At 27.4% G+C, this 11,726-nt stretch overlaps 2 protein-coding genes across 3 annotated transcripts in view; both read right to left on the bottom strand.

Annotated features, from left to right (window-relative positions):
• The window catches only part of LOC126897432 (uncharacterized), a 30,411-nt gene that overhangs the window by 12,591 nt on the left and 6,094 nt on the right, over window positions 1–11,726 (bottom strand). The window lies entirely within an intron of this gene.
• The window catches only part of LOC126897435 (uncharacterized), a 23,629-nt gene continuing 15,704 nt past the window's right edge, over window positions 3,802–11,726 (bottom strand). The window contains exons 2-3 of the mRNA XM_050671014.1: window positions 10,125–10,179; window positions 3,802–5,958 (exon numbers count right to left, since the gene is read on the bottom strand). Of these exons, the coding sequence (XP_050526971.1) occupies window positions 4,049–5,958; window positions 10,125–10,179 (1,965 nt within the window). The 3' untranslated portion in view covers window positions 3,802–4,048. The remainder of the gene's footprint in view (window positions 5,959–10,124; window positions 10,180–11,726) is intronic.

The raw sequence follows: 11,726 nt of genomic DNA, 5'->3' as shown, positions 1-11,726 counted from the left end.
GTTGGTTGGCTCCTTACATTCAGATTAATACGGATTTACTCAAAAAAGCAACCACCACCTACGTTTGAACAAAACTTACTCAAAACGATGATCAACTCAAACTATACTAAGAATATATATATATACAAATATTTTTTAAATTATTTATTACTTTATAGGAAAAACTTTGGAGAATGTTAGAAAACACCAAAATATCAAACTCGTAGTAACCCAGAGAATTTGTCAAAGTTGGCTGCAAAACCGTCATATAGCCACAGTACCATATTTAATGTATATTTAGTTGCTGTTCACATGTACAAAGAGAGGATTAATTTTTATAAACCAATTTTTATCGGGCAGGGAATATTGGATATCAGTAAAACTATAATGTACAAATTCCATTATGAAGTTATGTTACCGTTATTTGGACCCGAAAGGCTCATGTTATGTTAGATGGACATCGATTCTATTATCTACCTAATTTTGACTAATAGTTTTCACGATGATTTGAAAAATTACCTGCTCGAATATTTCGATATATCCAATTATCCAACCGACCACCCGTGTTACACCGATAAACGTAAAAAACAACCGGGTACATTTACTGACGAATGTAAGGGCATGCATGTGCAAGAAATCACCGGATTATTGCCCAAAGTCTAAGCATATTTGACAACTCTGTAAAACTATAGTGATCAAGTGTTTACGATTGACGTCGATGAAGTGAAACGATTGAAAGGTGTGGGTCAAGGTGTAGTCAAACACGAAGTCAAGATGGTTGATTATTAAATTGTTTGCGGGACAGGCTCAAACAAATACGAAAGAAAATGTCGTTAATATGTTCTAAACATCACTGCGTTTCAACGGTAGAAATTGATAAGCTCGCGTTGTTCAACAACTTAGACAAGCATGCGATGGTCGGTGATGAATGTGCATACAAAGATGTGTACACAAAAGCGTGTGGACATTATTCCCTACAAAACTCGAATGTCAACGAATAATATTTATTTATATAAATGTATGATAACGCATAATAGAGTAGTCATATAAATAATATGTATTTAAATTTTATTGAATTAAATGTATGCTAGTGTTTAATAAAATAAATTATAAAAATGTACTATAATTATTGATTTGGTTATGTATTATACACCTATATATATCTTATTATATAATAGAACAAGGATAAAAACGCTTTTCTGGGAAAATTACTTAGCGTGCTCGAATTTTCAAAATTTTTTTTTTCAACGAAAGTACTCGGTCACCAGACTCCGGAAAAATTATTGGCGAAGGTCGGAAAATTTTTGCCGCTCCCGCGAGCGTTTTAAAATTTCGACCGTTTTCGAGAAAAACGCTCGCTGACGCCAGCGCTTTACGACTTAAGGTTTGAAATTTTCATCAGACCCGCCTAATGACATTCCTGAGATATGATAAAAAAATCAATTCAATCCGTTCATTTTTCACCGTTTTACGAGCTTTTTTTTTTTTTTATAAGTCCACGCGCATGGTTGTATTATTCTACCGGAATCAGTGGCCTACTTATGATGACGGCCCGAACAGATTTACGCGCCGAAGTGTAATATTATATTATTACATATAATATTAATATATAATAAGATGTTATCATTTGTTCATGTATGTCACATATTATGATTATACAAGATCACCAAAACAGGGTTCTCTTATTTAAGATACAAAATAACCCTTTAATTATACAATAAAATCTCCCTCTTGTAGAAATTATTAAGTAACGCCTACACGCAGGGACCCTCTTTTAATTAACCAATTACAATACAAAGCCTCAGCTTCTAGGATCACGATAGAGATCGCTGGGCTACCCCCTTCACACTATAAAAAGCCATTTTTCCCCATCTAAACCAGTTCTTTTGACGATTTTAAAATACACAAAATCTACGACGCTCTACTCAAGATTTCACTCTCCGGGACTTAGTCGATTTTTTAATTAATTTGGACTTAGAATATTTTTCAATTTAAAAACACTTAGTCGATTTTTTAATTAATTTGGACTTAGAATATTTTTCTTTAAAATTAAATGACACTTAGAAATTTTAAAGTGAATTTTGTTTTGGTGAATCTTTTAATTTAATTTAATTTGTTCAATCATTAATAATATTTTATTTTTCTTGTTATGAAAATAAACATCAAATAATATTTTAAACATTATATTTTTTTTAAATTATTTTATTTTAATAATAAATCCAACCTAAATTTAGATATTCATTTAATAATAAAAACTTATTGTGAGCTTTTCTTATTGGGTAGCTAGTCTCGTTGCTAATGTCTTTGTTTTAACAAACATCGCGCCGGCAGACAACGTAAAGGTTGCAACTAGACATTGTTCTAGAATTAGGTATATTAGGTTAGAATATATTTGTAAGCCTATGCGTATTGGGTAGCTAGTCTCGTTGCTAATGTCTTTGTTTTAATAAACATCGCGCCGGCAGACAACGTAGAGAAACTTACGAATATATTTGCAGTGTTTAATTTTTATCTTGGTTATTATTGTGCCGCATCCTTTCAAGGTGCTTTATTTTAGCACCGGGACACATTGGGCCACCACAATTCTGCCTTGATAAAATTTTTACATAGATATAGATATTTCTGAATCTTGTTTTGGCCAGGCCAGAGGAAAATTTAAGAAATATTGGTATCGATCTCTCAATAAAATATACTCTCTAAAAAAAAATACTTATTCAACAGACGTAAAAAAAAATCAATAATAAAAAAAAATTAAGATTATATTTATAATAAAATAGAGAGTGTTTAAAATCTTTTACAAGTAAGATCAGTCTTAGACTTTGTGTAATTAAATCATATTATTTAAAGTCTTTAGTCGTTTTTTGTAAGCAATTATATAGACTATATTACATATAGTGTAAATCGTATACGTAGTGCGTTTAATACGGAAATCAACACTGGATTACTTAAAATATTATTGTATCACACAGGACGTAAGGTAAGTACAATTTAACTTATGCTTTCGAACTCCCAACAATCTATTGCGTGATAAACCATTAATAATTAATGAGAGAAACAATTAATGAGAAAATTAATTTAAATAAAATTGAAGACAATTAAATCTAATTAAAATTACAAAAACTTATAATAAATAATTGATTATAATATTTTACCAAATACCCCTAATTTCTTTTTATATTTAACCTACGTTTTTTTTTTATTCATTTTTATACGCTAAATTTCTTTTTTTCTCTTCTTTCTTTTTATTTTTGGTTTATTACAGAAGGCGCGTAAGGCTCGAAGGGCCCCGGGTCTGGGGCGGAGCCTAGTATATATAAAATTAAATTGGGTTTTCCACAATTTGACGGTTCGCATATGAGAGCTATTATAGTGTTTAGCAATAACATTCCATGTTTATATTGTTGATGTAGTTGCTACGAATCAGCTTGATCGTTAAAATTGACAACGGCTAGCGTTTCGTTCTGTTTTTCAAAACGCATCGTAAATAATTTATTTATTTTTCTATTATAATTATTATTAATTATATTAATATTTAAATAGTAACATATCTTCTTGTGCTATAGAAAATGTTATTGTTTATTAAATGTTATCATCTTTTGTTTCCCTATCACCAGAGAGCTCTTTTGTTTGTTTGTTATTTTATACTTTTTTTTTTTTACTATAAATGTAATAGAAATTTGTATTTTCAATGTTTAATAATATGTTATATTAGATTACAACAACAAAATTTATATACAATAAAATAGCAGAAAATGTGTAAGGTTTAAAGACGATGTTTATAACTGTTTCTATTATATTTGGGTAATATTATTTAATTAAATAAATAAAAAAGTCAAAATTTCCAGTTCTAAAGGTATATTTATATCTTGAATGATTATCATCCATCAAAACTTTCAAATGGGACTATTGCCTACTTTGAAAAAAATTCTATGTATATAAATTAAATCTGAAATCCTGTCAATAATTTAAATATATGCGCATCACAATTCAATTTAATTTATTTTAAAAATAATGTAAAAAATAACTTAAAAAAAAGAATACTTAAAATTATTATTTTTCAAGAAAAGAATTAATTAAGACATCCATTTTTAGTAGCATAGTTGATTATATTAATATAGCCATTTCGAGTAGCTTCATAAATAGTACCATTACTCCATGGACAATTATTTTGATGAGCATAAATTAGACAACGAAATTCTCCATTTATAGCAGCAAGTCTTGTTGTGCCTTCGTCCCACGGACACTGATTTTCATGAACATACATTAGGCAGTCTAAATTGCCATTTGCAGCAGCTCCACTCTTGGTTCCTTCATCCCATTTACACCCATTTTTATATGCAAATATCAAACAATTAATAAAATTACTCGCAGCTGCTTCCCTTGTAGTGCCTTCGCCCCACGTACAACCATTTTCATAGGCATATTTAAGGCAATCTAAATGTCCATTTGCTGCCGCTCCTCTCATGGTCCCTTCAACCCAATCACATCCATGTTTACGGGCATATATTAGGCAATCTACATTACCATGCACAGCTGCTGCCACTATAGTATCTTCGTCCCAATTACATCCCTTTTCATGAGCATATTTCAAGCAGTCTAAACAACCACTGGCTGCAGCGGCTTTAGTTGTACCTTCATCCCAAACACATCCATTTTCGTGGGCATATTTTAAACATTCAAAACAACCGCTTGTTGCGGCAGCTCTAATTGTGCCTTTATCCCATTTGTAACCAATTTTGTGTAAATATTTTAAACAGTTAATATAACCACTTGCTGCAGCAGCTAAAGTTGAGCCTTCAATAAACTTACATTCATTTTCGTGAGCGAATTTTAAAATTTCTAGATTACCCCTTACAATAGCATTTCTGACGATATCGAATTGATTCCACTTACATCCATTTTTATAAGCATATTTTAGGCATTCCACATTACCATTAAAAGCGGCGGCTTTTGTTGTGCTTTCATTCCACCGACACCCATTTTTATGTAAGTATTTTAAAATTTTTAAGTTCCCTGTTGTGGCAGCAACATTTATTATATTTTCATCCCAATCACAGTCATTCTCATGAGCATATTTTAAGCATTTTAAATTACCATTGTACACAGCAATTTCTGTTGTTTTTTTATCCCACGGACATCCGTGTTCATGTAAATATTTTAAAATTTTAAAATTATTTTTCATAGTTGCCACATAAGTTGTATTTTCATTCCATGGACATCCATTATCATGAGCATACATCAAAATTTTTAAATTACCTCTTTTGGCAGCCGCAGTAGTTGTACTTTCATCCCACTTACAGCCATTTTCATGGGCATATTTTAAGCATTTATAATGACCACTAGAAGCTGCTGCTTTTGTTGTGCTTTCATCCCACGGACAGCCATTTTTATGTAAATATTTTAAAATTTTTAAATTACCACTTGTAGCAGCAGCAGTAGTTGTTTTTTCATCCCAAGGACATCCATTTTCATGAGCATATTGTACACATTTTAAATGTCGGTTATAAGCAGCTGCTTCTGTTGTGTTTTCATCCCATGGACATCCATTTTCGTGTAAAAATTTGAATGTTTTTAGATTACCTGTACTAGCAGCTACATTAATTGTATTTTTATTCCACGGACATCCATTTTTGTACACATAGCTTAAAATTTCTAAATTACTTCCTGTGGCAGCTATATTAGTTGTGAGTTCATCTAATTCATATCCATTTTTCTGAGCATATTTTAATATTTCTAGATTACCCCTTGCAATAGCAATACACACGATTTTAAATAGATTCCATTTGCAACCTCTTTCATAAGCATATTTTAAACATTCTAAATTATCATTAGAAGCAGCTGCTTCAGTTGTTCTTTCATCCCACGGACATCTATTTTCATATGCATATTTTAAAATTTCCAAATTACCTTCTGCAGCAGCAACAATAGTCGTATTTTCATCCCATGTACATTCATTTTCAGTAACTTTGATCGTCGCACCTTGTTAAAAATGAACACAATGTGTTAATTTTTATTATATTGAATTTTTATCAATATTCGATCACCAACTTCGATGAAATATGAAATGTATTATTCAATAATAAGTTGGAGTAGGACAAAGTATATAGAATACGAGTATATTAAAGGAGGACACGAGATAGGTGAAATCAGGAAATCAGTGAAAATGAATAAGGACATGATAATAGAGGTGAAAAGTTTTATGATCAATTGTGCAAAAGAACGGTGGAATTAACGAGGATATAAGACATAAGATTTAAGCCCGAGTGGGTGAAGTGGAGAGGGGTTTCAGGTATGTTATCCGACAAGATATTTACATTGAGGCTGAAACATATGTTCTATAAGACTATAGTGAGACTAGCTAAATTTATAGTAAGAGTGTTGTGCGGTTAACAAGAAAATATAATAGAAAATGAGTGTAGTAAATATGACAATGCATTAATAGATCAGTGAAGTAACTAGAGAAGATAGAGTAAAGAACGAACATATAACAGGAAGTAAAAGTGTAATGTTTACCATAGATAAGATAAGAGAATAAATACTTAGATGGTTTGGACATGATTTGAAGATAGAGGAATCGGAAGCTCCAACATCAGTTATAGAAATCAATGTTGAAGGAAGATGAGATAGAGGAAGACCAAAAAATATATGAGAGATGTTATTGAAGTCTATATGAGGACAGTTGATGTATGCATAGATGATAAAGCAGATCTTGTGAAGTAGAAATTTAGGATTAGGGTGGCTCTCCACCAAGTTGGATTTACCATTGGATTTATTTTAGTTATGTTCCTTTTTTCAAATAATTATAATTGGTAAATATGACTATATTGCTATAAAAAACATGATACATTTTCGATAACAAAATAAATTTGTAGCATTTTTTAATGAAAAATACCAAAAAATACTCTCAATTTAATATTATTTTAATGATAAGGGACTCTTAATCGAAACTTCTTATCTTAATAATTATTTTTTATATTATTAGTATATGAAATATTAAAAATAATTTATTAAAATCTTCAATATTATATCTGAATGATATATTTATTAATAAAAATTTTTATGAGAACTTTAATGATTATATAAACTCAATAATATTTATAAATTATACGATTCATTATAATATAGTTAAAATAATTATTATTTTAATAATATTATATTGATATTGTTGCTTTTTTAAGATAAAAATTAGTCTATTGATTTTCATTGATATTTAGAAATAAAGCAATTACATTGAAACACATTGTGTGTAATTCTATTATATTTATATTTTTAGATGACTACAAAGTGTATTCATTGAAATATAATTTTATTTGAATGATAAAAATTTAAACTAATTTGAATAATATTTTAATTAGATAATTTTGTAATAGTTGTATTTAAACAATAATTTATGGATTAATTTAAATCGTACAAATTTTAAATATTGATTCATAAAATTATTTGCATGAAATTTTGTTTAATATTGAGCCATATATGTAAGAAAAATCCTAGTTTGATATAAACATACAATTTTTTAGGATAGATCGTCGGGACAAATTTTTTTTTTCATTTTATAGTATATAACATAACCTTTAATTTGATATATGTTTAAAGGACGCAGTATTTCCGGAACATTATCAAAAATCAAGTTGAAAAAGTTATTTTTTGTAAAAAAATTACTATTTTAAATTCCCTCAGTGAGCAGAATAAGTGTTAGATTTTCAAAAAAAATTATATCAAATGAAAGGGAAATATCTAAGGTTTCAATACAAAAAAATATTATTTTTATTTGTTCATTTTTGAAAAAGTTATGGCAGTTTTAAGTACAAAAAACATCCCGATAAAAGGTCATTTTTATCGCAAACATTACATTTTTTTTTAAATTTTCGACAGCCATTTGCACATAGAAGATAAGATGTCGGGACAAATTTTTTTTTTTGATTTGATAGTACATAAAATAAGCTTTAATTTGATATATGTTTAAAGGACGCAGTATTTCCGGAACATTTTCAAAAGTTCAGTTGAAAAAGATCTATGTTTTTTACAATATTTCAAGTTTTGAACGCCCCCTATATAAGGAGAAATTGTCCAATTTTAATAAAAAGTATGTCAAATGAAAGATGTACTTATAATGTATTTAGAAAAAAAAAAATTGTGCTGATATATAGATTTTTCAAAAAGTTATAGCATTTTTAAGTTGAAAATCGAAAATTTTAACACAAAAATAGTGTTTTTTGAACTACGGCAGCCGTTTAAATGTAGAAGAAAAAGTGTCGGGACAAATTTTTTGTTTTCATTTTATAGTACATAAAATAAGCTTTAATTAGATATATGTTTAAAGGACTCAGTATTTCCGAAACATTTTTAAAAATTAAGTTGAAAAAGTTAATTTTTGTAAAAAAGTTGCTATTTTAAATCCCCCCTAATGAGCAGGTTAAGTAATAGATTTTCAAAAAAATGATATCAAATGAAAGGTAAATATCTAAGGTTTTAGTATAAAAAAAAATTATGTTGATTTGTTGATTTTTCACAAAGTTATGGAAGTTTTAAGAAAAAAAAAATGAAAAAATTTCGAAAATTAGCAATTTTTAAATTTGTAATTTTTTTGGATATTTCCCCCATTTGCGGGGAAGGAGGGAATTTTTTTCAATTTTTAAGGGTAATGTCTTCAACTAGATACAATTTGTGATCTTTTGACGTATTGTTGAAAGAAATCAGTCCAGCGAGAGCTGAGAAAAAGTGGCAACAGACATAAAAAAAAAAAAAAACACATAGTAAAATTAATACCTTCTCCACTTCGCATCGAAGCTAATAGTTTAATATGAACATGAAATCGATTCTCACAAGGAGAAAGTAGAATGCTGGGGGGTCCCTTATATTGTGAAGGTGTCACGTTACCCTTATTTTGAGAATTTATTATAATAAAATACAAACAGCACATCCGCTTCCTGAGACTGATAAATTTACAATTAGTATTTATTGCTAAATTGACAACAGTCCAAATTATTATAAAAACCCAAAAGACCTGGACATCTGGATCAGTCGACTTCAGTGCTTTGTATTATTCATCAGTCTCAGTACACAGTTGTTACTATCCGGCTTACTGCATAAAGTCAAGCCTGTGTTTTCCTTTTTCACCTACCACATCATCTTCATCATCATAGTCCTCTTTTCTTTCATTTATGTTACTACAATATTCAATTTAAATAATATAAAAATCAATCAAACTATGTGTTTTTTCACCTTTAAAAGAATTTAAAAACTTATTTTGACGGGTGGAGTTCGAACATTGTACGCTGAGCGTGTAAGGCATTGTTGGTGCCGCCCAAATACCGCAAAACACATCTAACAGTAGTTTATAAGAACAATTTAAGCTAGTTTAAAAATTCAAAATAGTTTTTTTTTTAATTAGAGGAAACAAAATATTCAAAATAAGTTTAAATTTATATTCAATACGATAGCCATTTGCATGTAGGAAATTAGTTAGGGACAATTAATTTTATTATTTTTAATGCGTAACATGAGCTTTTATTTAATAGTTCTTTATACATACACACTTTTTCCGGAACATTTTCAAAATTTATGTTAAAATAATTGCTCTGTCGAGTCTTACTCTTTTATTAACATTTTATTAAGTTCAAAATATGTGTACTTATTTAAAAAAACAAATTTGACACTCTTACCAGGCATAAAGGATGAACTTAAAAAGTATTACATAGTTATTAATACAAGAATAATGTGTAACTAAAGATAATCAAAAAAAAAAAAATTTTTAAATTATTATTATTTTGTAAGTAAATGAGTTGATACTATCGTAATAGATAGTGAGTTATTACAGTCGTTAAAATGATCTACTCAATTGAGCGTATTATAAATTTTGATTATAATTGTGAAAAATCATTGTTAAATAAGATCATGTACAGTAATTGCAAAATTTTAATCAAACAACTCTTCTAAAATTTAAAACTATTAAAATATTTAGATTTAAAATGTAAATTCATCTATTATTTAAAAAATTTAATAAAAAATAAAAAAAAAATATATCGTAATTTGTATGTAATTCGTTCCACTTACTAATCCTATGTGTATCGATTTAAAACAATATAAGAACTAAAATGGAAAAATATCAAACTTAATAGGAATAAATAATGTGGAATATAGTTTACCTTCATTAAATATCAAACACGATATTATTAACAAGAGTGATATTATTTGCCAATTCTGCAATATAATATAATAATATTTTAATTTTAAATAAATCACTTTAGATAAAATGTATTACTCACCGCCATTTTCACTAAAAATGTTAAACTCAAATGACTAATGACAATTTCTTTGTTATATTGGGTTATATATATACAATCACACAAATAATTAATTTTGTTATATATAGTTCTAAATTTGAAAAGAGAATTTATAGTAAATATTAAAGTATACCTTAAAAAATTGTTATTTTTAGTCAATCTATTCATATACAAGTTGAAAATAATAGCTAAATTTTCATTGGCAGAATACTTTCTTGATTTAACAAAAAAAAAAGCAAATTATAAATACAATTTTATATTTGGGATTGCGGCACAGTTGCTATAATTATAAACGCTTCGATGAAATCTGTAGATAAAGTTTAAGTTATAAAAGTAATTGTTGAATTATTCTAAAAGCAACATCATCTCCAAATTTTTTAAATACATCTTGATTAGAATTTATAAGTTTATATATAATAAATAATAATTTATATTTAATGTTATACAATAATAAATACACTATAAAAATGATATACATGTATAATACACATGGGTTTGTAAATACAGGTAGCTAATTGGATTTTTATGACATTGCTGTCTCAGTCACGGATTGTTTATTATCAATTATGATTATCAATAGATATACTTTCTGTTTTGCCAGTTAGTGTATTTATAAACTCATAACAATGCTGTGTACCTGCTAATATCGATGTTATAAAAATCCAATTAGCTACCTGTGTAACTAAATAAATAATGTGTAACTAAAAATAATAATAAAAAAAAATGTTTAAATTATTATTATTCTGCAACTAATTGAGTGGGTTATGATAAAAAAATCACCCTGTAGAGGAACTAAGGCCCCCCAGTTTGAGTAAGATTTCCTAATTGACTTAGGAACATAACAAAATATTTAATATATATTTTTATTAATAAAAATATATTTATTATAATAAATATTATTACAATTAATTATGTTGTTATACAAAACATAAATTAGTTTAAAAAAATGATTGAAATTTACAAACAAAAATTTTTAGTTAAATATTAAAAATTATTTTAAATAGTACTATTATCTATGTGTAATATAATATAAACTATATCAATCACTAGTTGATCATTAAACTTTATTATTAAAAATTGTTATGCATATTTATGTTATCATATTTTCACATTTATTTTTTTATATTCATTTATAAAATGCGTTTCCAAATTATTTCAAGGCAACTTACAGCGCATCAATGATACATAATATTTGTTTACTATCTCATTAAATGCAGAGAGACCTTTTTTGAGATAATTGAGTAATATAAATAAAAATCAAATTATTTAATAAAATTCAAACGAAAAATGCAACCATAAAATACATTGTATACAGGGTAATTTTTTTATCATAACCCACTCAATTACTTACAGAATAATAATAATTAAAACATTTTTTTTAGCTTCGATGCGAAGCGGAGAAGGTATTAATTTTACTATGATGTGTTTTTTTTTTTTTTTTTTTTTTTTTTTTTTTTTTTTTTT

The sequence above is a fragment of the Daktulosphaira vitifoliae genome, unplaced genomic scaffold, assembly GCF_025091365.1.
Source record: "Daktulosphaira vitifoliae isolate Bord-2020 unplaced genomic scaffold, ASM2509136v1 Scaffold_2, whole genome shotgun sequence".
In the NCBI taxonomy this organism is placed as follows: domain Eukaryota; kingdom Metazoa; phylum Arthropoda; class Insecta; order Hemiptera; family Phylloxeridae; genus Daktulosphaira; species Daktulosphaira vitifoliae.
The sequence above is the reverse complement of the archived record's forward strand: the minus strand, read 5'-3'. Positions and strand labels throughout refer to the sequence as shown.